Source organism: Budorcas taxicolor, chromosome 1, assembly GCF_023091745.1.
Source record: "Budorcas taxicolor isolate Tak-1 chromosome 1, Takin1.1, whole genome shotgun sequence".
Taxonomy (NCBI): Eukaryota; Metazoa; Chordata; class Mammalia; order Artiodactyla; family Bovidae; genus Budorcas; species Budorcas taxicolor.
Window position 1 is genome coordinate 129,419,963 of NC_068910.1, and position 26,951 is coordinate 129,446,913.

Here is a 26,951-nt window from a genome sequence, read left to right on the forward strand (position 1 = left end):
CTCTGAACAAAGTATTCTATTTGCATTTATAATCTTGCAGTCATCATATTACTGTTTTCACGTTTTGTCCCATAATCTGCCTCAAAAACTGATAAGCTTTTCAAGCCAAGGACTATAATTTCTTATCGCTTAAACAGGGGTCCCTTAGAACACCAGCATTCCAACAAAGGCTTTCTTCCAAAATGTATTTAAAGTTACGGTTGTCAAAAACACATAGTCAACACTGAACTCCAACCTTTTAAATGTTAAGCTGACCTATATGGTAACAGAAAAGTCAACATTTTCACCTGCACTTTGCAAGAGTTACTCCATCTTCAGTCAACATCCACAAAGGATTCAAAGAAAATCCTGTGAACTAAATGAAAAGTCCCCAAATTTAATATTATTAGGTATCCCATTCTGCTCTCTGAATAAACTAATTACCTAAAATTGATTTCGAGTGGTCTTTAAACCAAGATGAAAAACATCCTAACACTCCAGTACCACAAGAGGCTCTTAAGGAGCTATTATAAGATTTGCTTCATCATAGCTGAAAATTACCCCAGAATTTTAAAATATTCCTCTCAAATGACCCCATGAAGTGCTTAGAAAGCTTGACCATTCCCTGAAAGATGCATCATCAGCTTCCCTCTTCACATACTCTGCATTCTGAACTAGCTAGTCACCAAAAAAAAATTTAACTCTCAAAAATAATCTCCCATTCAGCTATTACCTTAGACTACCCTGTTTCAGACAAGTTCCAAAAGCCACCATGAACTGAAATCCTGAATTCAAGTAAGAGTGTTCATTTTATAATCAATTTCACATAACAGCATATACCTTTTTAAAAAAAATCTCAATTCAATTCTCTCCTTCTAAGCAGTAAAACAGTTTTTCTTTGCCCTCATTCATGCCCCTTTCTGAAGGAATAAGGAAACTATAATAGATATTTTTGTCGAATTCTTTAAGTATATTTAAATAAACTAACATTAAATATCACATAAACATATCCATAACTAGAGATACATTAAAACACTGGATACTGAGTACACCAAACACTCAAAATAGACTTTTTGAGCACAAATCTGGGAAGAGAGTACAGACGTCTAGCAACAACCTTGAACAAAGCCCAAATACCTCTATTAAATCTGGGACCACAACCTTCTGCAAAACCTATGATGATAAAGTCTACATCCATATTCTTCTAACTTCATAGTCTTATCTGAATTCGAAAGGAAAACAATGCAAGAGTATTGTTAGCAGTCCTAAGAAGGAACATCTGAACTCTAGATCATTTAGCAAGTACTGAAAGCAATGGCACCCCAAAGCTGAACTTTAATGATGAGTCAGTGACAATTAACATTCAACTTACTACTTGGCAACATGACAATATAAGCCCCATTCAAAACTCGGACCTACTTTCAAGTTACCTTTGATTAAACATTAACTCTATAGTGGTAGATTGGCAATGTCAAAACGGTAAGGTTAAGAGATAACATATTAAACCGCGTATCCAATTTAGAACAATGCATGTTGAGATACTACTGCTACGGACTATCTATCAGCGGCACCCGTCCCTTCTAAAGAGACAAATCAAAGCTCGCCTTCCAACCGAAATGTGGTTACTTAGCAAGTTCATCTCTGGATTAAGAACAAACACTTTGTATAGTCACACAAGCAAGAAAGAAATGTTAGGAGACGGTGACATTCACCTCTTCCATTAAGTATACAAAACTATGGTAACCCTCGAGACCTGAGCGAACTAAACTATCCCTCATTCCAAAAGACACACTCTGGAAAAGCACATAATGGTTTATGAGTCTTGTCCTTCTCTTTAATCAAAAGGATGAGCAAGTAAACACTTCCATCACTATTTTAAGGTGGAAACACTCAACCACTTAATAAGGCTGACTATCAACTGCTAGAAAACTGTAAGAAAAGAACCAAGTTTCAGACAGAATCATCTAAATAAAAATCACATTCCCCCGATTCAAGGTTAATGAGACCGGAGAAGGGATATGGGAGGAGGAAAAAAGGAAGCTGCCTCATCCTTGACTGAAGACAGGTTTTTGCCCTTTCCCATTACCTCTGTTTTATCAGCAGGTCTCGTATTTTAAGATCCTGGTATTTCAAAGTCTCTTATTCAAAGGGGAGGTGGAGAAGGGGTGTAAAATAAAATCAATACTCACTGCTAACTTTCATGCTGCCAAAAGCTGAAGGCTGCTGCACTGGCTTGCAGCTCTCCGCAAAGGAGGTGGTTCTGGGCCGCCCTGACATGATCACTCTTTTTTCCGAATCACCTTTTTTCCTTCCTTCCTCCTTTTCTTCCTTTTATGTTGGGGGTGTTAGGTTAATGATAAATGCAGCATTAAGTTTTCCCACAGGAAAAAGACTTCGTCCTCTTGCCTTTTCACTCCTTTTGTACAGCTATTTAAAAAAGCGAGCGATGTATTTCTCCTTGAAGACAGATCAGTACGGATATTTAACATATAGACGATCCGGGGCTGGGAAAAAAATACAATTCTTTCCCCTCCTTTTCCTTGGAGGGCAGAAATGGGTGGGAGGTCCTAAAAAATATATATCACGTGAAACAGGGACAAATACTGGATTGAGAATAAGTACTCTGAATATTATATTTTCCTCGGGGATTTTTTTTCCGAGTCAATGAAGAAGGGAAGCGGCGGAAGGATCACGAGTCTCACGCTTGAAAAGAAGGGGGGGATGGGAAGGAGGGAGGGAGAGGGAGGGGTGGCTCGGAGATGCGTCGGGAAACGCTGCGGCTCCGGCAGCGGCAAGGATCCGGCGGGCTGACGGTGGGGGCCCGGCGAACTGGAAGGCGGCGGAGTCGCGAGTCAGTCAGAGTCGGGCGGTGGCGGCGGCTCTTCCCCTCATTGCGCCAGGAGCAGCTGCAGGCGGCGGCTGGATCCAGCGGCCATGGCGGCGGCGGCGGCGGAGGCAGCTCCCTTCAGACCCCAGGCAGCGGCTCCTCGACTGCTCCCCATACGCCGGGGACATGGGAACCCGGCAACCGCTTCCGTCCCTCGGGGGCCCCCTCCCCCGTCCAAGGCACCAGCGCGGCCGCCCTCCCGCCCCTCGCTTCTGCACAGTCCCGCTCAGGAAGTGTCCGCGCTTTGCCCCCAGTCCGGAGCCCTGTCAGCGGCTGCGGGGTCGGCTCCTCCTCGCTTCCTTCCTTCCTTCCTTTGTCACTCGGCCCGGGCGGCGGCGGCGGCGGCGGCGGCGGCGGCAGCAGCAGCAGCAGCACGAGCCCGCATTCGCCCGGGTCGGGGGCTGCTCTCTGTGAGGAGTGCCGTCTGCGCAGCCGCCTAGCTCTTCCCCACTCCCCCTCCCCCCTCCTACTCGTCCTCCGCCTCCTTCCTCCCCCACCCAGCCTTACACCGCCCAGCGCCCCGCCGCCCGCGTAAGAGGCGTCTGGGAATCGCCGACCGAGCGGGGCGTCCGCCCCCTTCGACAGGGGAGCCGAAACCCGAGCGGAACCAATCACGGATGTCGTTTGTTTGCGGATCCTCCCGGAAAAAGCCGATCGACCTGAAGAGCCAATCAGAAAGTGTCGCTGGAAATTCACGCCCAAGGACGGAAAATGCCGAAGATAGCCGACCGAGGAAAAGGTGGGTTCGCCTTGTTCTGTGGCTGGCTGGAGGAGAAATTCGGCAGTGACCAATCAGAGTCGCTGGCCCTCAGGAAAAGCTTGAAGAGTTAAGGACAGTGAAGCCCGGAGTCGCTGGCGAAACCGCACGGCTGGGCGCCGTGGCCGCTTTGTAATTGGCCGAAACTCCGCTGGGAGTGCAGCACCCTCGGTGATTGGTGAAGGGAATGGGGCTTCCGAGGACAGTCTGGCCAGTCAGGACGCCTCCTCCTTCGCCGAGGTGGGGAGAAGTAGAGAGCGAAGGGAGGGCGTCTATAAAGCGCTTTTTCATTGGCCTGAAGCTCAGGAGCTGGAATGGGGGCAAAAGGGAAAGGGAGGGAGGCCGAAACTCGTAGCAGTAGCCAATCTGCACTCGCTGCTGTCTAATCGCAAGACCTAGCTGCAGTATGATTGGCCTTCAGCCTCCGGCGGCAGTCCTAGGAGCGGGGAGAAGCGCGACTGGGGTCGTGGCGGACGGTCTGACGGCCTCGCCTGCGGCTACTCGCGGCTGGTGTGGAAACCGCATATAGGGAGCGCGAGGCGGTGCGAAACTGGTGTGGTCGGTGGCGCTGGGTCCCTCGCTCCAACAAACTGATTGAGGGGCTTTCCCCACCCACTGGAGGCTCTCGGTGGGGCGGGGCTAATTCTGCGCGCCCGGGGTTCCCCTCCGCCCGGGAGAGCGCATCCCGAGTACGGGCGTCTTCCCCGAAACGGTCAGACAGATCCAGGGCGCTTCTCAGGCCGAGTGCGAGTTTTCAGACATTCAGCTGAGAACAAAGCTTCTAGAGAGGCAGCGCCCCTGGGCGACCGCGCCCCGCCCAGTCGCGGAGGCCATTGATAAGAGTGAGGGCGACTGCGCCTCGTGCGCGCTGCCAAGCCCGGCCTTCCAGAAAGGCCCCTGAGAAATGAGCTCATGCTGGCTGAGCGTCCTTTTGGGGTGCGACCAGTCGGCGCAGAACGGCCCCCGAAAGCAGGTGAGGGGAAGTGCAGTCAGGCCGGATATCCCGAAGCCTCTGAGGCAACGGGGAGCCAGAATAGCCCTTGATAGTTTTTAGTTTTCTTGGAACGAGGGTGATCTATAAAAGTACTATTTAAGTAGGTTTCGCACATAGGCCAGTGTTCAGATTCCTGGGGTGTGCCCAAGGACAGTGAGTTACGGTTACAGAAAAAGTAAAATGAACAGTTGCCATCCTAATTGTAATCCCATGGTGCCTGTAATTTCCACCTGCAGAGTCATCCCTTTCTATTCAGATACCATCTGTAGCGAGCACATATATAAAAATTACTTGATCAGGTTAACTAGCTATTGCTTTGGAAACCTGATGAGGAACTTAGGACAGAACAGAGTAACCTTTGATGGAGGACAGGAAAGGTCTAGATAGGGTTTGCAAACTCAAATGTTTTTAGGGGCCAGGAAAGTAAAGTAAATGAGTGAAACTGGCCTGGGGTAGACAATGGGGAGTGACAAGCAACGTGGCAAATTGGAGTGTCTGTGCTGTAACTGAAAGGAGCAGCTGTTCGGCTCCAGCAGATTGTTGCCCTGAAGAATGTGGATACAGTGGTCTGGGATATTCTGTCCCCTTCCCCCCATCCCCGCCAGGAGAAACCCTTATAAAGCACGATTTTTGTATGAAATCTCTCGATTTTTACACCAATATTTCCAAACTCTGCAGGCCAAACTAAAAACATTCCAGGGTAGATGTGACCAACCTGCAATCAATTTGTAATCTCAAATCTGGACATAGGTTTTTGATAGTCCAGGAGTGGTAGAAGCTCTTGTTCTTTGCAGTGAAGACAGAACATGAGGTCTCTGGATGTCATGGAGAAGGGTAAAGAATGTTGAAAGCAAACTCAGTGCATGGCAGCTTTGTCAAATGATTGTTGCCTCTCCCTGCAAACTACCATGTAGACCTTTGCCACTAGTCCCTAAACTGCTGTGAGGTAAAGCTAGAAATCCTGCCTTCTTTACTTCCCATGTCAACTCCCAGTTACACTGGCAGGAAGCTGAATGACAAATGTTTAGGTTATACAAATTGGAAACAGCTATTCTGTTGTATATAATAAAGTACAAAAATAGTCTACCTTGAGGTTATGATTAGTAGCTCTACTGTTGCTGCCTTCAAATATTTTGAACTGACACTTTAAAAAAAATCTGATCGGGGATAGGGTGTGGAGGTGAGTCTTATAGGAAAACAAAAAGTAGTTCAACTTAGAATTAGGACATAAGGAGGGGAGAAATTTACGAGAAAATACAGTATCACTGAAAGTAACATTCAATGATTCTCTGACCTTTCAAACTTACTCTACCTTCTCACTTGCTGTTAACCACTTATCAGTTTATAGTAATTTTAATATTTATGTGTTTATAATGTGCCAGACACTCTTCTTAAGTGTTTCACACATGCTATCTCAGATTATAATCATACGGTATAAGTACTGTTATCACCTCCACTTTAAGGAAACTAAAGGTGGGAAATATATACTGACTTACCTAAGGTCCACAGAGCTAAAGTAAGCAGACCTAGGATTCAGGTTCCTTGTACTTCTCTCAAACACAGTCCTCACCTTCCCTGGTCTTGCTTTATCTTAAAGTCTAAGCCTTATGTCTTCAACTGTGTGCTTTGGGTTCTGTTAGGGCTCATCAGTTGGTCCCTTGGAGAGATCAGTGATTCCGAGCCAAAGTAACAAACCAGAGGGCTAGAAAAAGATACAAGAAAGCTGAGTGACACAGAACAGGTGAGTATTGTAGTTGGGGGGAGGAGGTGGGTAAGCCTGTCCAAAGGATAAAATGCACAATGAACTGGGTTCTAGAGTAGTAATAAGTATTTGTATAATATGTTAAGTTTACAGAGTACCATTATGGAACTATTATTCTGTTTTTACAGATGAGGAGACTACAGATGTCTTGCTCAGAATAAGTTAGCTACATTTTTAACTGAAACTAGAAGAAAGTATAGGCAGGTGTAATAATGAGGATAGCAAATAGAATATGAGATGCTGTTTATGGGGAAACAGTGAGAGGCTTTATTTTTATGGGCTCCAAAATCACTGCAGATGGTGACTGCAGCCATGAAATTAAAAGACGCTTACTCCTTGGGAGAAAAGTTATGACCAACCTAGACAGCATATTAAAAAGCAGAGGCATTACTTTGCCAACAAAGGTCCGTCTAGGCAAAACTATGGTTTTTCCAGTAATCATGTATGGATGGGAGAGTGGGACTATAAAGAAAGCTGAGCATCAAAGAATTGATGCTTTTGAACTGTGGTGTTGGAGAACACTCTTGAGGGTCCCTTGGACTGCAAGGAGATCCAACCAGTCAATTCTAAAGGAAATCAGTCCTAAATGTTCGTTGGAAGGACTGATGCTAAAGCTCCAATACTTTGGTCACCTGATGCAAAGAACTGACTCATTTGAAAAGATGCTGATGCTGGGAAAGATTGAAGGTAGAAAGAGAAGGGGACGACAGAGGATGAGATGGTTGGATGGCATCACTGACTCTATGAACTTGAGTTTGAGCAAGGTCTGGGATTTGGTGATGGACAGGGAAGCCTGGCATGCTGCAGTCCAAGGGGTTGCAAAGAGTCTGACACGACTGAGCAACTGAGCTGAAATTAATGTTTACTTGGTTTTAAAAATACTTTGTGCTTGCTGAGTCACTTCAGTTGCGTCCAACTATCTGCCACCCCATGGGCTGTAGCCTTCCAGGTTCCTCTGTCCATGGGATTCTCCAGGCAAAAATAGTAGAGTAGGTTGTCATGCCCTCCTCCAGGGGATCTTCCTGGCCCAGGGATTGAACCCACGTCTCTTATGCTCCTGCATTGGCAGGTGGGTTCTTTACCACTAGCACCACCTGGGAAGCCCTTAAAAGGAAATTGGCTCCCCAGTAACTCATTTCTTCACTGTGATTCACATATTCCTCAGAAAGTCTCTCTTTATATGGAATTCTTAACAAAAATTCCAAATTTCTCAGCAACCGTTTCAACACTAAACATTTTTACTGATAATCCTTTGTAGTATGAGTTAAACTGTATTAATAAGACTAGGCAATATTCATTATATGCAAGACATCTGCTAGGCACCTGATATGAAGTACATGAGCCACCTGAGTGGCTCTGTGCCCTTAAGGAGCTTATCCTCTGGTGAAACAACCTCATGAAAAGCTAAATAAATAATTATTTTAGATAACACTTGAGTCCATTAAAAAAAAGGCAGAACTTAATTTGCTAATATAACTGTTGTTTGGGAGGTGAGTGCATGCTCTGTCATGTCTGACTCTTTGTGACCCAATGGACTATAGCCCACTAGGCTCCTCTATCCATGGGATTTTCCAGGCAAGAGTATTGAAGTGGGTTGCCATTTCCTCCTCCAGGGGATCTTCCCAACCCAAGGATCGAATCTGCATCTCTTGCATCTCCTGCACTGGCAGGCAGATTCTTTACCACTGCACCACCTGGGAAGCAATATGGTTGTTACTTGAGGCTCAATGAATTGCTCATGCTGTCCTAAGTATAACAGGTAAACGAAGGACACTTTGATCTAAAGTGAAACTTAAAGGATGAGTAGTAGGATTTGGAAATGAAATAGAGAGGAAGTAAATTATTTTCTACCACTTCATCTCCAACCCATCAGACAAAGCCCCTTCTTAGTAAATGTAAGTTGGTCAAGGTGTCAGAGCAATTAAGGACAATGTAAGTCTCTTCATATGACTTTAGGAAAACCAGTTTGGCTAAAAGAGAAGCTGATAGAGGAGAATAATGAAAGATAAAGCTTAATAGGTGGTTTGGGGCCAGATTTGAAAAAGCATTGAATGTTACACCAGGAAATTTGAGCTTTGTCTTGTAGATATTGCAGAATTATGGGAGATATTTAAGCAGGTATAAGACATTGTCACTGCAGGAGAGCCTCTGAGGTAACACACATTGTTGTTTTTTTCCGTTGTTTAAAATGTGCCCATGGTAACAAGACAGCATATTTGGTCATGCTTCTTATAACCAACAAGAGAGTGATAGTTGCTCAGTTGTATCCGACTCTGGGACCCCATGGACTATAGCCTGACAGGCTCCTGTGTCCATAGAATTCTCCAGTCAAGAATACTGGAGTGGGCTGCCATTTCCTTCTCCAGGAGATCTTTCTGACGCTGGGATTGAACATGGGTCTCCTGCATTGCAGGCAGATTCTTTACCACCTGAGCCACCAGGGAAGCCTTTATAACCAATGAGGTATGCCCTAAAGGGAAAATAGAGGACTACTTGAAAAGGTATAGTTTTTGAAACATTGCCACTATGAAGTAGACTCTGGTTGTATTATAAGTTTCATGATCAAGCCTCTGATAGATCATGTAAATAATTTTAACATGTAAAGGAACATACTATTAAAAAGGAAGAAAACTCTCAATGAATACTTTTAGTTTTTTATGCTTGTCATACTTTTGCTCCAGAGAGGGTATAATCATGTGATTAATACATTATAACTGATTAGATTACTTTGAGCTGTTTCAGTTTTCTTTCTTTCACTCCATTTCTATTCACAATCTTAAGAAAGAGCTTCTTCAGACAAGAGTGTAAATATTTCCACATTGAATTGGGTAAGTGAATTCACATGAATTGAAAGTAGTATGTATTGATCGAATTCTTTGACTTAAGTATACCTCTTTACAATGTTCTAGGTAATTCAACCTTGTGCATTAAATGTATTAAATAAGGGTCTGCAAAATTCTCAGTTGAAGCAAATACTTTAAGAACTCATTGTTGTTCAGTCGCTAAGTCGTGCCGACTCTTTGCGACCCTATGAACTGCCTCATGCCAGCTTCCCTGTCCTTCATTAGCCAGCAGTAAATAAAAAATGGGTCATACTTTCTTTTTCACATAGAAATAGGACTCACATCTCAGAATACAACAAAAATCGTTAGTTCTTTATATCTGGTTGATGGTGAGTGTGAAAGTTACAAGAAAATTGTCCTGTTTCTTGGCTATTGAATAGCTTAACTTGGAATAGAGGGAAAGACTTGAAGAGAAATCAAGTCCTGTGGATTATTTAAGAAGGAATCCAGAATGCAGAGAGAGCCTGTTCCTCAGGCCAGTTTTTATCTGAGTTGTGGCCATCAAGATGCATCATTGTTCTTACTTCATTCCTGTGTCCTGTGGGGTGGAATTCTGAAAAGGGATGGGAGAGAATGCACAAAGCGCTTAAGTATGTGTGTTCCTGTATAACATCCAGATCAGACAGTAGTAGGAAGTACCACAAATCAGACCAGCAAGGATTCTTGGCAGAGAGGACTTATAGCTCAGTTTTGTAAATCCATTAATATTTCACTGTGCCTGTTCATTATTGTTATAATTTATATTGTATATGCATTGGTAGTACGCAGTAGTTGAAGATAAAAGTAATAACTTAGGAAGAAGAACCCTAAATCTTACTTTTTTAGGAAGGTCAATAACAGATTTTTTTCCCTTTTTAAGGAATCATCATGTCTGAGACAGCTGAGTACCTCCTCTTATCAGTACTCTTCTACTTTCTCAAATTATTTCTTTACAATCTGAGTACAGTTTTCATGTAAAACTGTAAATTCCTATCAAAAGTGATCCACTTACTCCAAATTTTATCATAAATACTTTGACTGTGGTTCTATAAAATTTTTATAAATCTTGTTTATTTGTGTCAGAAAACAAATGAAAGGCAATACTGAATATCCTGATTCCATTACTGTGTACCTAGCTGAGCTATTTCAAGTCCAAAAAGATGATGCTGTTAAGTCCTACACTTAACATGCCAGCAAATTTGAAAAACTCAGTAGTGGCCACAGGACTGGAAAAGGTCACTTTTCATTCCAATCCCAAAGAAAGCAATGCTAAACAATGTTCAAACTACTACATAATTGCACTCATCTCACACGCTAGCAAAGTAATGCTCAAAATTCTCCAAGCTAGGCTTCAACAGTACGTGAACCAAGAACTTCCAGATGTTCAAGCTGGATTTAGAAACGGCAGAGGAATGAGAAATCAAATTGCCAGTGTCCACTGGATCATAAAAAAGCAAGAGAGTTCCAGGGAAAAAAAATCTATTTCTGCTTTATTGACTACACCAAAGCCTTTGGTCATAGCAAACACCTTTTTCCAACAACACAAGAGAAGACTCTTCACATGGACATCACCAGATGGTCAACACTGAAATCAGATTGATTGTATTCTTTGCAGCCAAAGATGGAGAAGCTCTATACAGTCAGCAGAAACAAGACTGGGAGCTGACTGTGGCTCAGATCATGAATTCCTTGCTGCCAAATTCAGACTTAAATTGAAGAAAGTAGGGAAAAGTACTGGACCATTCAAGTATGACCTAAATCAAATCCCTAACAATTATACAGTAAACGTGACAAATAAATTTGAGGGACTAGATCTGATAGAGTGCCTGAAAAACTATGGACGGAGGTTCATGACATTGTACAGGAGACAGGGAGCAAGACCATCCCCAAGAAAAAATGCAGAAAGGCAAAATGGCTATCTGAGGAGGTCTTACAAATAGCTGTGAAAAGAAGGGGAGCAAAAAGCAAAGGAGAAAAGGAAAGATATACCCATTTGAATGCAGAGTTCCAGAGAATAGCAAGGAGAGATAAGAAAGCCTTCCTCGGTGATCATTGCAAAGAAATAGAGGAAAACAATAGAATGGAAAAGACTAGAGATCTTTTCAAGAAAATTAGAAATACCAAGGGAACATTTCATACGAAGATAGGCTCAATAAAGGACAGAAATGGTATGGACCTAACAGAAGCAGAAGATATTAAGACGAGGTGGCAAGAATACACAGAACTGTACAAAAAACATCTTCATGACCCAGATAATCATGACGGTGTGATCACTCACCTAGAGCCAGACATCTTGGAATGTGAAGTCAAGTGGGGCTTGGGAAGCATCACTACGAACAAAACTAGTGGAGGTGATGGAATTCCAGTTGAGCTGTTTCAAATCCTGAAAGATGATGCTGTGAAAGTGCTTCACTCAATATGCCAGCAAATTTGGAAAACTCAGCAGTGGCCACAGAACTAGTAAAGGTCACTTATCATTCTAATCCCTAAGAAAGGCAATACCAAAAAATGCTCAAACTACCGCACAGTTGCACTTATCTCACACACTAGTAAAGTCATGGTCAAAATTCTCCAAGCCAGGCTTTAACAATACATGAACTGTAAACTTCCAGATGTTCAAGCTGGTTTTAGAAAAGGCAGACGAACCAAAGATCAAATCCAGCCAACATCCACTGGATCACTGAAAAACGAAGAGTTCCAGAAAACATCTATTTCTGCTTTATTGACTATGCCAAATCGTTTGTGTGGATCACAATAAACTGTGGAAAATTCTTAAAGAGATGGGAATACCAGACCACCTGACCTGCCTCTTGAGAAATCTTTATGCTGGTCAGGAAGCAACAGTTAGAACTGGACATGAAACAACAGACTGGTTCCAAATAGGAAAAGGAGTATGTCAAGGCTGTATATTGTCACCCTGCTTATTTAACTTATATGCAGAGTACATCATGAGAAATGCTGGGCTGGATGAAGCACAAGCTGGAATCAAGATTGCCGGGAGAAATATCAGTAACCTCAGATATGCAAATAGCACCACACTTAGCAGAAAGCAAAGAAGAACCGAAGAACCTCTTGTTGAAAGTGAAAGAGGATAGTGAAAAAGCTGGCTTAAAACTCAACATTCAGAAAACAAAGATCATGGCATCTGGTCCCATCACTTCATGGCAAATGGATGAGGAAACAATGGAAACAGTGACAGACTTTATTTTCTTGGGCTCCAAAATCACTGCAGATGGTGACTGCAGCCATGAAATAAAGAGACACTTGCTCCTTGGAAGAAAAGCTATGACCAACCTAGACAGCATATTAAAAAGCAGAGTCATTTCTTTGCCAACAAAGGTCCACACAGTCAAAGCTATGGTTTTTCCAGTAGTCATGTATGGATGTGAGAATTGGACTCTAAAGAAAGCTGAGCACCAAAGAATTGATGCTTTTGGACTGTGGTGTTGGCAAAGACTCTTAAGAGTCCCTTGGATAGCAAGGAGCTTCTAAACCAGTCAATCCTAAAGGAAATCAATATTTATTGGAAGGACTGATGCTGAAGCTCCAGTACACTGACCACCTGATGCAAAGAACTGACTCATTTGAAAAGATGCTGATGTTGGGAAAGATTGAAGGTGGGAGGAGAAGGGGATGACAGAGGATGAGATGATTGGATGGCATCACCGACTCAAAGGATATACAGTTCTGAAACGTGTGCCCAGAACTGTACCAGATATGGTGGGAAACCGCTTCCCATGTTTTTAAAACTAGCTATAGTCTGTTCAAGTGCATTTTAAAATATATTTTCAAGGACAAAGGTTATGGGTTCCTTCAGAATTTAAAACAAATCTCTTATAGGGTCAAGTCAGCTGGAACTCTATGTAAGTAAGCTATTCTGTGGAGGTTAAGCTTTTAATCTAGCATGAGAGGAGTTAAAGTAAAGTACTTCTAAGCACCAGGGGAATGATCAAGTGAAAAATTCATCAACAGGAGTTGCCAGAAGACAGACAGTTTACCTTTATATCTTTCTTTCCACTTAAATGAATTATGTGAAAATGTAAAGCATTTCTCTTGATATCAGTTGATGCTGTGCACATAATAGGAACTTGCTAAAGACTCTTAAGAGTCCCTTAGACTGCAAGGAGATCCAACCAATCCATTCTGAAGGAGATCAGCCCTGGGATTTCTTTGGAAGGAATGATGCTAAAACTAAAACTCCAGTACTTTGGCTACTTCATGCGAAGATTGACTCTGGAAAAGACTCTGATGCTGGGAGGGATTGAGGGCAGGAGGAGAAGGAGACGACAGAGGATGAGGTGGCTGGATGGCATCACTGACTGGATGGCCATGAGTCTGAGGAACTCCGGGAGTTGGTGATGGACAGGGAGGCCTGGCGTGCTGCGATTCATGGGGTCGCAAAGAGTCGGACACGACTGAGCAACTAAACTGAACTGAAATGCTGGCAAAATGAGCAATATGATTACAATTGTTAAAGTGAAACCTAATTATAACCATTAAAATTATAACTTTATATTTGCATGTGGTGAAGGACTCTGAGGAATTGTCAGAATAAAAACATTTGTTTTATTCATTTGTTGGTTTTCTGAAAGTTTTTTCTTACATTAAATTTTCCATTATTGTTGCTGGAATATTACTTTGGTATCAAATTTTATAAAGATATTCAGATATTTAACAGAGTCGCAGCTTGAGACAAACTTTTCTGTCCACCAGTGGGATTCAAACATATCTTGGCATATCTGGCAAATTACGTTTATACTGCCAAGATGGTGATTTACTGAAGGGTTTTGGCAGAAAGATTGTCAAGAAGTATGGGTACCATCAAGGAGAAGGGTTGGCGCCAGGCTACTTTTTTGATCACTTTGCACTGTTAGAATGTACTAGTCAGTATTTCAGAAGGTTACTCTTGGATTGAGGGGACAATGCTTACCTATCTGAAAGATCCATATTCTAATGCAGTCTTGTGGACTCCTCTTGGAAAATACCATAACCAGGAATAGGAGTGCACTAAAATCTTCATTACATCAAAAAATACAATCTAGAGATGAGTAATTGGGCCTTGTTTCTACTTCTGTAGGAAATATATATAATCAGCTTTTCTGGCTCAACTTTACCACATTGATCAGTAAATATTCACTGAGTAGTCACAGTTGTATGACATTCCACTATGTTCTTGGAATAACACTTTTTTAAAGGCATGAAGGTATTCTTTGAGCAGGCAAGAGAAGTCGCTCATAAAATGAAAGTAGTATGTAACCTGACATTCTTTAAAAAATTTTTTCATGGGCCTTCTTTTTCTCATTGGTCTGTTTACTCCCTTTATGTGTTATGGTAAATTGGTGGCTTTTTTAAGAAAAAAATATTTTAATGTATTTATTTTCAATTGGAGGATAATTGCTTTACAATCTCGTGTTGGTTTCTGCCATATATCAACATGAATCAGCCATAGGTATATTTGAACCTACTTTCTACCTCCCATCCCATCCCACCCAGTAATTGGTGTTTAGTAACTGCATAAAAATAAACAGACACCTTGAAAGCCAATACTCTAAGAGTTCAGAAGAATATTCATGGATCAACCATTTGAATCAGAGTTTTTTTTTTTTTAAGGAAAGATGTACATGCAGAGTTCTACCAGATTTGAAATACGGTTTCAATTGGAGTTTAACTAGTGAATACACTAAATACTATGTATAAAGTACTTTTCTTAATGAGAGTAAATCAAGAAGATGAGACATGACCACTGCCTTTGCTAATTTTTAATCTGGCTAGGAAGGGATGAGACAGATATATAGAAAATAAATAGATGAACAAACTCCTATTGTACACCACAGGGAACTATATTCGCTATCATACAAAAACCCATAGTGGAAAAGAATATGAAAACAAATATATGAAAAAAATGAATCACTATAATATATCAGAAACTAACACATGAAAAAAGCCTCAATAAACATTTGCTGAATGAATATATGCTAAGATAATGAGAGAATGTCATAAATATATATATATACATATATTCAGTGACAGTTGAACTTGGAGAATGGAATACTCTACTGATCAGACCCATCTTGCATATTCACTCCTGCATACATAACGTTTCCACGAGAGAAAGAAAAATTCTCTTATCAAAAACTTTTAAGTTAAAAGGCTAGAACAGCACACTGACGAAACTATAGTTACCCCTGGTCACTGTAATCATATTACATTTAAAATTTTCAATAGGATATTTGCCATACCCAGAAAAGAAGCAGGAGTTGTAAGGCCAGCATCTAGAAGGAAATCTGGACATATCAAGAGAACAAGGGGTTATCCACTGACTCTAGGATGAATGAAGCATCTGAAAAACAGAATTCGAGAACAGAGTTGAGATGCTGACTCATATTTAAGGATTACAAAGGTATGGAAATAGTAGAACAGTTCAAGAGGATAAGCACTAGACCATTATATCATTTTTTTAAAAGAATGCAAAATGATGTATTTATCATTAGAAAGTCATTAGAGTCCTTTATAACTAGTCAATTATGGAGGTGAAGTCAAGTTGCAGATTAATTTTGAATAAATGAAAGAATAAGCTAAGGAAATCAGGGATTAGAGGCAAATTAAGAGTATACTAAGAAGATAGAAAGATACTAATGTTTATCTTGGAAGCAAAAGAGAAACTATCCTGATACCAGGAGTGTCTCAGAGGAGCAACTTGAGATCAGCATGATCACTCTAGAAGCCACGAGTTGGCCCACAGACAGGTGGTCTTCTGAGTCAAGATTTGCATTACTTGCTAATACAATGGAAAATTGAGCATAGTTTGGAATCTCCTTCATGGAAAAGAGTACAATTTTAGATAATCCACATTGATATTTTGTACATTTGCAGGGAACTTGATACTCTATAGGATTTGTGAAAGTGAAAGTCGCTCAGTTGTGTCCAATTCTTTGCGACCCCATGGACTATACAGTCCATGGGATTCTTCAGGTCAGAATACTGGAGTGGGTAGCCTTTCCCTTCTCCAGGGGATCTTCCCAACCCAGGGATCAAAGCCAGGTCTCCCGAATTGCGGGAGGATTCTTTACCAGCTGAGCCACAAGGGAAGCCTGGATTTTGGGAAAAGGACACACTAAAATTTATCTCCAAAGTGAATGAGTCAAAAGTTGCAAATTCTAGAGACTGACTAAAGCATCATCAAGCATTTCGATAGATTTTTTTTTTCTTTTGGAAAGTGGCTCAGGACCCAGTGAATCTGGGGACAAACTTGAGTGCTTTTGCCAGGTGTCCATTTAAAAGACCAATACCTCTCCTTGAACTTCAATGTTAAGGCCATAACATTGGCATTCAAATGACAACTTATGAAAGAGGCCTCCTCATGCTGCCTAAAGAAACAACGTGTTCCCTGCCAAAATTAGGATTACCTTGCTTTAGGAAGAGGGTGCATTCTATGCTGACAGCCAAAGGATGATTTGCCAAAAATATCAAACTGCCATCATGGATGGCAAAGGAGCCTCATATAACCCAGAAAGGAGAGAGCCTTAGGGACTGGTCTTCCAGACAGTTGATAAGGGACTGTCTGAGGCCTGTGCTGAAAGCAAAATAGTCATAACTGGGCATGGTGCTAACTTAATGACCTGGCAAATCAAAAACTACATTGGTAAAGGTAAATCATTGAGCAGGGGTTTTAAGCCCCAAGAGTTAAGGCCTAGGGCAGGCATAGCAAAAATGAGGACCTGTGGTACCACTTATTCCATTTCTATACATGTGGAAGACATGGATGATGGATAACTGAGTCTCAGGGTCCTTCTCAATAGATACAGCATTTTATTTAAGTAGGCACTGCCTACTAGTAGGAACTGTCAGGTCATTTGAAACCTACTTCCTTGTCTCTGAATTGCTCCCATATGACAGATGCCTGGTCTACCCTTAGATGAGAGGACAACAGTCCCAAAATGCAGTTGGCTGTGGGAGGGGCTTTCATCTACCAAGAGGTTGGGCAACACAGCCTAGTGAATGTCCACTCATGAGGATTTCCAGGAGCTCAGGGATACTCAGTGGACCCCAGGAGGTAGACTGCCATGTCTCATTACTTATGGCCCACTGCCCAAGAATACCTGCTCTGAGTAGACATCAGCTGAGCAAACCTTTCCATAAAGAAACACTAATGAAGGGAATGACTACCGACTCTAGTATTCTTCCTGGAGAATTCCATGGGCCTTGGAGGGCTACATTCAAGTGAATGGCAAAGAATCACTCACACACACACATACACACACCACACACACACACACAAACACACGGGCTACATTCAAGTGAATGGCAAAGAATCACACACACACACACTACACACACACACACACACACACACACACACACTACAGCCAGGTTGCCTGGAGAATTCCATGGGCCTTGGAGGGCTACATTCAAGTGAATGGCAAAGAATCACTCACACACACACACACACACACACACACCACACACACACACACACACACACGGGCTACATTCAAGTGAATGGCAAAGAATCACACACACACACACTACACACACACACTATACACACACACACACACTACAGCCAGGTTGCCTGGAGAATTCCATGGGCCTTGGAGGGCTACATTCAAGTGAATGGCAAAGAATCACACACACACACACACACACACACACACACACACACACTACAGCCAGGTTGCCTAAAGTCTCTGGTTGGTTTCATCTTGGCTTTGGCTAAGGACTGCTTCTGTTGTTGGGAAATACTTGGTTTTTAACAGGGATGAAATGTGATGGTACCTGTGAAAATATTTTGAAAACTTTAAAGGCCTGAATTCAAGTAGGGAATGTGGGTGAGGATGTTTATTAGAAGATAACAAAAAGTTAAGCCCAGAATTTTTCTTCAGTTCACTTCAGTTCAGTCGCTCAGTCGTGTCTGACTCTTTGCAACCCCATGAATCACAGCACAGGTTTGCTATTTCTTATTAGTTCTTTTCCACAAGACAGGAGTGGAATCTTTTCCCTTCTGGGAGGCAAAAATAATTGGATGAATGCTTGATTTTGTTATTATTGTGTATGTGTCTTGTCTTGTCTTGTTCAGTCACTCAGTCATGTCTGACTCTTGGAGACCCCATGGACGGCAACACGCCTGGCTTCCCTGTCCTTCACCATCTCCTAGAGTTTGCTCAAACTCATGTCCATTAAGTCAATGTTGCCATCCAACCATCTCGTCCTCTGTCATCCCCTTCTCCTCGTGCCTTCACTCTTTCCCAGCATCAGGGTCTTTTCCAGTGAATCGGCTCTTCGTATCAGGTGGAAAAGTCTTGGAGCTTCTTTAGCATCAGTCCTTCCGATGAATACTCAGGGCTGATTTTCTGTAGAATTGACTAGTTTGATTTCCTTGCAGTCCAAGGAACTCTCAAGAGTTTTCTCCAACATCATATTTCAAAAGCATCAGTTCTTCAGCACTCAGCCTTCTTTATGGTCCACCTCTCACATACATACATGACTACTGGAAAAACCGTAGCTTTGACTATGTGGACCTTTGTAGGCAAAATTATGTCTCTGCTTTTTAATACACTGTCTAGGTTTATCATAGCTTTTCTTCCAAGGAGCAAGAGTCTTAATTTTATAGCTGCAGTCACCGTCTGCAGTGATCTTGGAGCCATTTGCCATGAAGTGATGGGACCAAAATGCCATAATCTTTGTTTTTTTGAATGTTGAGTTTTAAGCCAGTTTTTTCACTCTCCTCTTTCACGTTCATCAAGAGGCTGTTCAGTTCTTTTTCGCTTTCTGCCGTAAGGGTGGTGTCATTTGCATATCTGAGGCTATTGACATTTTTCCCACTAATCTTGACTCCAGCTTGTGCTTCATCCAGCCCAGCATTTCACATGATGAACTCTGCATATAAGTTAAATAAGCAGGGTGACAATGTACAGCCTTGACGTACTCCTTTCCCAATTTGGAACCAGTCCGTTGTTCCATGTCTGATTCTAACTGCTGCTTCTTGATCTGCATGCAGATTTCTCAGGAGGCAGGTAAGGTGGTCTGGTATTCCCATCTCTTTAAGAACTTCCCAGTTTGTTGTGATCCACACAATCACAAAGGCTTTGGTGTAGTCAATAAAGCAGATGTTTTTCTGGAACTCTCTTGCTTTTTCTATGATCCAGCGGATGTTGGCAATTTGGTTTCTCTGCCTTTTCTCAATCCAGCTTGAATATCTGGAACTTTTTGACTCACCTACTGTTGAAGCCTAGCTTGCAGGATTTTGAGCATTACCTTGCTAGCATGTGAAATGAGTGCAATTATTTGGTAGTTTGAACATTCTTTGGGATTGCCTTTCTTTGGGATTGGAATGAAAACTGACCTTTTCCAGTTCTGTGGCCACTGCTGAGTTTTCCAAATTTGCATATTGAGTACAGTACTTTAACAGTATCAGCTTTTAGGATTTGAAATATCTCAGTTGGAATTCCATCACCTCCACTAACTTTGTTCATAGTGATGCTTCCTAAGGCCCACTTGACTTCACACTCCAGGATGTCTGACTCTATCTGGGTCATGAAGACCTTTTTTGTATAGTTTTTCTGTGTATTCTTGCCACCTCTTCTTAATATTTTATGCTTCTGTTAGGTCCATGCAATTTCTGTCCTTTATTGTGCCCATCTTTGCATGAAATGTTCCCTTGGTATCTCTCATTTTCTTGGAGAGATCTCTAGTCTTTCCCATTCTATTGTTTTCCTCTATTTCTTTGCATTGCACTTTAGGAATGCTTTCTTATTTCTTTTTGCTATTCTTTGGAGCTCTACATTCAGATAGGTATGTCTTTCCTTTTCTCCTTTGTCTTTTGTTTCTCTTCTTTTCTCACCTTTTCGTAAGGCCTCCTTAGGCAACCGTTTTGCCTTTTTGCATTTCTTTTTCTTGGGGATGTCTTGATCACTGCCTCCTGTACAATGTTACAAACCTCCATCCATAGTTCTTCAGGCACTGTGTCTATCAGATCTAATCCCTTGAATCCGTTTGTCACTTCCACTGTATAATCATAAGAGATTTATGTCATACCTGAATGGTCTAGTGGTTTTCCCTACTTTCTTCAATTTCAGTCTGAATTTGGCAATAAGGAGTTCATGATCTGAGCCACAGTCAGCTCCTGGTCTTGTTTTTTGCTGACTGTATAGAGCTTCTCCATCTTTGGCTGCAAAGAATATGATCAATCTGATTTCGGTATTGACCATCTGATGATGTCCATGTTTAGATTCTTTTCCTGTGTTGTTGGAAGAGGGTGTTTGCTATGACCAGTGTGTTCTCTTAGAAAAACTGTGTTAGCCTTTGACCTGCTTCGTTTTGTACTTCAAGTCCAAATTTGCCTGTTAATCCAGGTATCTCTTGACTTCCTATTTTTGCATTCCAGTCTCCTATGATGAAAAGGACATCTTTTTTGGTGTTAGTTCCAGGTCTTATAGGTCTTTATAGAACTGTTCAACTTCAGCATCGTCAGCGTTAGTGGTTGGGGCATAGACTTGGATTACTGTGATGTTGAAAGGTTTGCATTGGAACAAAGCAAGATCATTCTGTCATTTCTGAGATCACCTCCAAGTACTGAATTGTGTATGTGTAACATCCTTAAATCTATTCCAACACATCCTAAATATTAGTCAGATTGTTTTAACTCTCACACCCCTGTCATCACTTCACCCAGCTGCTCAGGAACTGAAATTGATTTCCCCTGCTTGTTGTAGAAAATTTAAGCTCTTCTGTGTTGCATTCAAAGTCCTCCTTCAACTATGCACCCTTGCTACTCACCCACCAGGCTCCACCACCTTTCCAGTCTCACCTCTTCCTGCTTCATATTTTAGAAGCAGGTACTGTTGGACCTGGCAGTCATCAAAAAGATGGTGCTCCTGATGTTCATAGCAGCATTATTTACAATTGCCAAGATATGAAAGCAACCTAAGTGTCCATGAATGGATGAATGGATAGAGAAGATGTGGTGTGTATATATATATATATATGTATGTGTATATATATATATATATGTATATATATATATGAGACAGAGAGACATATATACAATGGAATACTATTCAACCACAAAAGAGAATGAAACTTTTTTCCATTTGTAGCAACATGGGTGGACTTGGAGAGTATTATGCTAAGTGAAATAAATCAGACAGAGAAAGACAAATACTGTATCACTTATATGCAGAATCTAAAAATATATAACAAACTAGAGAACATAACAAAAAAGAAGCAGATTCACAGATATAGAGGACAAACTAGTTTAGTGCTTACCAGTGGGGAGAGGGAAGGCGTGGGAAGCAATAGCAGTAGGGGAATAAAACATATAAACTATTAAGCATAAAATAAGCTACAAGGATATATCGTACAACACAGAGAATATAGCCAATAGTTTATCATAACTATAAATGTAGTAAACTCTTTAAATTGTGATGCTTATGCAATATTGAGAATTAATGACATACACAGCAGTATTGAGAATTAAAAACCGAATGTGCATGACTTCCCTGGGCATCCAGTGGTTAAGAATCCACCTGTCAATGCAGGGTAATGGGTTCAATCCCTGGTTCAGGAACTAAGATGCCACATGCTGTGAGGCAACTAAACCTGAAAGCTGCAGCTACTAAACCCACACATTCTGGAGACTGTGCTCCACAGCAAGAGAAGCCACCATGAGAAGCCTGCAGATCATGACTAGAGAGTAACCTCCACTTTCTGCAACTAGAGAAAGCCCACACACAGCAACAAAGATCCAACACAGCCAAAAATAATTAATAAAAAATAAATTGATTTTTTTTAAAAAACCAATGTGCTTGCAACATACTGTGTGTGCGCAGCCAATTTCCTTTATGTAGAATTTGCCATTCTCTTAATTGGGAATTCTATAAAGATGGAAATTAAACTGTAAACTTTTGTTTTACTGGCTTTGGAAGGAATATTTGTGACAATTGTCATCTGTCTAAATAGAATGACTTGTTCAGGGCTACAAATGATTAAAGGTTTCCCTGGGGAATGGCCTATTGGGTTATTATTTGCCAAGTTTTTTCTCTGAATTGAAGCTTACAAGGTCATTCCAAGGGTAACTGTATTGAGGAACCTCAGTACAATAACCCTGTTACAACTTGCCCAACTAGAAGCTAGGAAACCACACCTTCTTTAGAAAGTTTATGTGGTAGAAAATGGGAGGTGGTTGGTGATTTAAACCTTACTGATTATCACGAATGGCAGGAAGAGAAATAAAGTAAAGGAAAAGCCCTGATTATAAAAATATTGTTCAAGAACATCAAAGGAAGTTTTGTAAACATTCAGAAACATAATGTCATTCAAAATGAGACTGATGAGATTTTTACATTTGCTTTGATGGGTAGATAAGAATACTTATAATCCATGTATTAAGTATTTGAATACAAATTGCTCCTTATAAAGTGTTTGTGGGTGTTTTTCATAAGCTTTTTTTACTATTTAAATCAAGATCATGAAAATTAAATGAAGTAGTTCTCATCATCATTTTTATATATACATAGACTATAGTACTTCTGCATATTGTTAAAATTCCAAATAAATGGAGCCTGAATTAATGAAATTTTAACATGCCTATTGCCGGGAAAAATATCAATAACCTCAGATATGCAGATGACACCACCCTTAAGGGAGAAAGTGAAGAGGAACTAAAAAGCCTCTTGATGAAAGTGAAAGTGGAGAGTGAAAAAGTTGGCTTAAAGCTCAACATTCAGAAAATGAAGATCATGGCCTCTGGTCCCATCACTTCATGGCAAATAGATGGGGACAGTGGAAACAGTGTCAGACTTTATTTTGGGGGGCTCCAAAATCACTGCAGCCATGAAATTAAAAGATGCTTACTCCTTGGAAGAAAAGTTATGACCAACCTAGATAGCATATTGAAAAGCAGAGACATTACTTTGCCAACAAAGGTCCATCTATTCAAGGCTATGGTTTTTCCTGTGGTCATGTATGGATGTGAGAGTTGGACTGTGAAGAAGGATGAGCACTGAAGAATTGATGTTTTTGAACTGTGGTGTTGGAGAAGACTCTTGAGAGTCCCTTGGACTGCAAGGAGATCCAACCAATCCATTCTGAAGGAGATCAGCCCTGGGATTTCTTTAGAAGGAATGATGCTAAAGCTGAAACTCCAGTACTTTGGCCACCTCATGCGAAGAGTTGACTCATTGGAAAAGACTCTGATGCTGGGCGGGATTGAGGGCAGGAGGAGAAGGGGACGACAGAGGATGAGATGGCTGGATGGCATCACAGACTCGATGGCTGTGAGTCTGAGTGAACTCCGGGAGTTGGTGATGGACAGGGAGGCCTGGCGTGCTGTGATTCATGGGGTTGCAAAGAGTCGGACATGACTGAGTGACTGAACTGAACTGAAGTGCATTAATGGGGCTGTTCTGGTGGCTCAGTGGTAACAAATCCACCTGCCAATGTAGGACACACAGGTTCAAACCCTGGGTCAGGAAGATCCCCTAGAGAAGAAAATGGCAACCACTCCAGTATTCTTGCCTGGGAAATCCCATGGACAGAGGAGTCAGGTGGGCTACAGTCCATGGGGTCACAAGAGTTAGACACAACTTAGAGACTAAACAACAAAGTGCATTAATCTGAACATCTATGTTAAGATTTAGTACTTTTCACATTTTACCACTAACAAAAAAATCTCTATTACACTAGAACCTCCCCACAAAGCCCAAAGAAGCAGACTCTGTCCTCTACTCCACAAAACAGAAAATGGTTGTTTTAATACAAAAATTCACCCTTCACCCACACTTAAACACACATACACAAAACCTCAAGTAATTGACTCCTCAGGAAGATGCATCATTTCATCCATGGCTTCCCTCTTTCATGGCAGAGGAGCCTCCATAACCTAGAGTGAGAATTAGGGCATGCTTGATCCATATTTAGGAAAGACTTTACAAATCATGTCATCCCATTTGAGTGGGGAGAAGTGGTCACACTTTGCATAAGCAAAATCTCACTAAATGTTTATTTATTGGAATATTGTTGACTATTGAAATAAGAGCTCGTTGTAGCTGAACAAGTGCATTTAGACATAATGTATTAATAATATAATGATCAATATTAGCCAGTTATTCTCTTGTTACATAATTCCTTTAAGGTCATGATTCAAGAAAAATAGCAAGATGTGATTTACCCTTTCTCCTCTCAGTGGGCTCTCGTCTCTTCTCTGTTTATTCTCACTTCTGCAGCTGAACATTCCCCTGCTTAAGATCAGAGTAACTTTACCTCTTTTCACATTTTTGTTAGCATCACACCACTTCTCAAAGAGCGAGGGGATGAGGGCTATCCTTCCTGATTTTTTCTTCCTGCTCTAGGCATAGATTGAAAATCCTTTTCTTTTTTTGGCTGCACAACATGTGGGATCTTAGTTCCCTGACCAAAGCACAGAGTCTTACCCACTGGACCATCAGGGAAGTCCTGAGAATCTTTATTTTAAATGGAAGCACAGTTGATTTTAAATGTTGTGTTAGTTTCAGTGATTCACAGAACATACATATATATATGTGTGTGTGTGTGTGTGTATATATATATATATATTCTTTTTCAGATTCTTTACCATTATAGTTTATTGCAAGATATTGAAAATAGTTCCCTGTGCCGTATAGTAGGTCCTTGTTATTTGTCTATTTTATATATAATATCTGTTAATCCCAAGTTCCTAATTTATCCCTCTCCACTTTCCCCTTTGGTAACAGTAAGTTTGTTTTCTATGTTTGTAAGTCTATTTCTGTTTTGTAAATAAGTTCCTGAAAATTCTTTTTTTGCTTGGGTTTGGCATTATGGGTACATCTTGATCCACTCCGCAGTTTGTCTTCCTGACACACTAGATGCAGAACGGTGTAGTGCTGTCTTTCTTTTCCTGGGTTAAATGCACATCAGCTCAGATCTTCTGCCTTTGCCATGCCTCCAGCCTTTCACAGGAGCTTCCCAGGTGGTACAGTGGTAAAGAATCCACCTGCCAATCCAGAAGACACAAGAGAGGCGGGTTCGACCCCTGGGTCAGGAAGATACCCTGGAGTACAAAATGGCAACCAACTCCAATATTCTTGCCTGGGAAATTCCATGGACAGAGGCGGCTACAGTCCAGGGAGTCGCAAAGAGTCAGACAGAACACACACACGCAGGCTTTCACAGATGGAACCCTAGATAACCTTCACCTGCAGGCTCCAGCCTGTCTCAGCCATGAGTCAGTTCTCCCTAAGGCTGGAAGAGTATCAGCAGCCTCAGCTCTAACAGTATGAAATTAGGCGTGCTGCCCAGAGAATGCTGGCAGTGAAGAATTGAGGCCTGTGAGGCTTTGGAGTAACATCGTCTCTAATCTGTGTCGGCCTCATCCACGTAGCTGAGAGGCAGCAGGGTGCAGTAGAAAGAGCAGTGGCTAAGGAGCCAGGCAGACCTGGAATGTTACAGTTAATCTGCCCCTTAGCTGTGTGACCTCAGGCAAGTCACTGAACCTCTCTGAACTGTCTATTTCTTTTTCATAAACAGGAAGTGGTTTCTAATGCCCATCCCCTATAAAGGCTCTTGCTGGTAAATGTATTTAGTTTTTCTTTTATACTATTTAACAATTCAGTATAAGTAGAGGCTTCCTTCTTAATTTTCTGTCTCAAATTATCTTTGCCTGATAGGATGATGGAAATTTTCCCTAATATCAAACCAGTATTTAAAGTCTTTAAACCAGACCTTTAAACCATAAAACTATTGGAGGGCACGATGCCTAATCTTAATAATAATTGTTAATATTTAATGAGGACTAATTATGTGGTAAGTACTGACCTAGGCACTTGACTTGGACTGTTGTACTTAATCCTTACAACAATCTTCTTGGACTATTATACTTAATCCTTACAACAATCTTAGAAGTAGATACTATTTTTCTTGCCATTTTGTAGATGAAGAAACTGAGTCTTAAAGATGTTAGGCAACCTGCTCATCATAGCTAGTAGGCAGAGAAAGATACAGAAGAGACTGAGAGGGAGAGTCATTAGCTAAACCCAGTAAGTTCTTCTTTTCCTACTTAAAGCCATCTAATTCACTCCAGATAATAATGAATACATATATTGCCTACTGTCACATTTATTTGTTGAATATCTTCTTGATGCTAACCAATGACTGGGAAATTTGCTCTACAGAACATTATAAAAGGAGGAATATGTGGTTCCTGCCCTCAAAAAAATCAGAAACTAATAGGGAAGTAGACAGAGATATAGTGAACTATGATACAGGTAAAATACAGTAAGTGCTTTAATAGTGCTACAAGCTATTAGCCACTGGGCCCAGAGCAGAGAACAACATATCTCAGTGGTATCCAGAATGCTTGGTTACAAGCTTATCTTTGAGTTGAGCCTTGATGGGCAAGAAGAATTTTGAGAGGCAAAGAAGTGAGAGAAAGACATTCCAAGCAAAGAAACCACACGGGCAAATACTCACACTGAGTCACTGTTGACTCACTAACCTCAATGCAGGGCTTGTTCCTGGAATAGCAAGGAGTTTGGGGTTTCTAAGCCTCAGGGTATCTGTGAGGAAGTCCTAGTTTGGTAGCTGATAGTAGAAGGGAAGAACCATAAAATCTTGGAGTTGAAGGGTCCCCTAAGTTCATCTATTCCAATGCCTAACTTTCTTCTAAAATCTTCCTGCCAAATGATCATAAAATCTAGCCCACACCATCCTAGCAAAAGATATATTATTATTATCCTAAGGCAGCTGATCCCATCACT

General features: G+C 41.4%; 1 protein-coding gene across 3 annotated transcripts in view; it reads right to left on the reverse strand.

Annotated features, from left to right (window-relative positions):
- The window catches only part of GSK3B (glycogen synthase kinase 3 beta), a 208,645-nt gene extending 205,386 nt beyond the window's left edge, over positions 1-3,259 (reverse strand). For all 3 annotated transcript variants that reach the window (XM_052636315.1, XM_052636308.1, XM_052636320.1), the window contains exon 1: positions 2,169-3,259. In XM_052636315.1, coding sequence (XP_052492275.1) covers positions 2,169-2,256 — 88 coding nt within the window. In that variant the 5' untranslated portion in view covers positions 2,257-3,259. The remainder of the gene's footprint in view (positions 1-2,168) is intronic.
- Between the last annotated feature and the right edge of the window lie 23,692 nt (positions 3,260-26,951).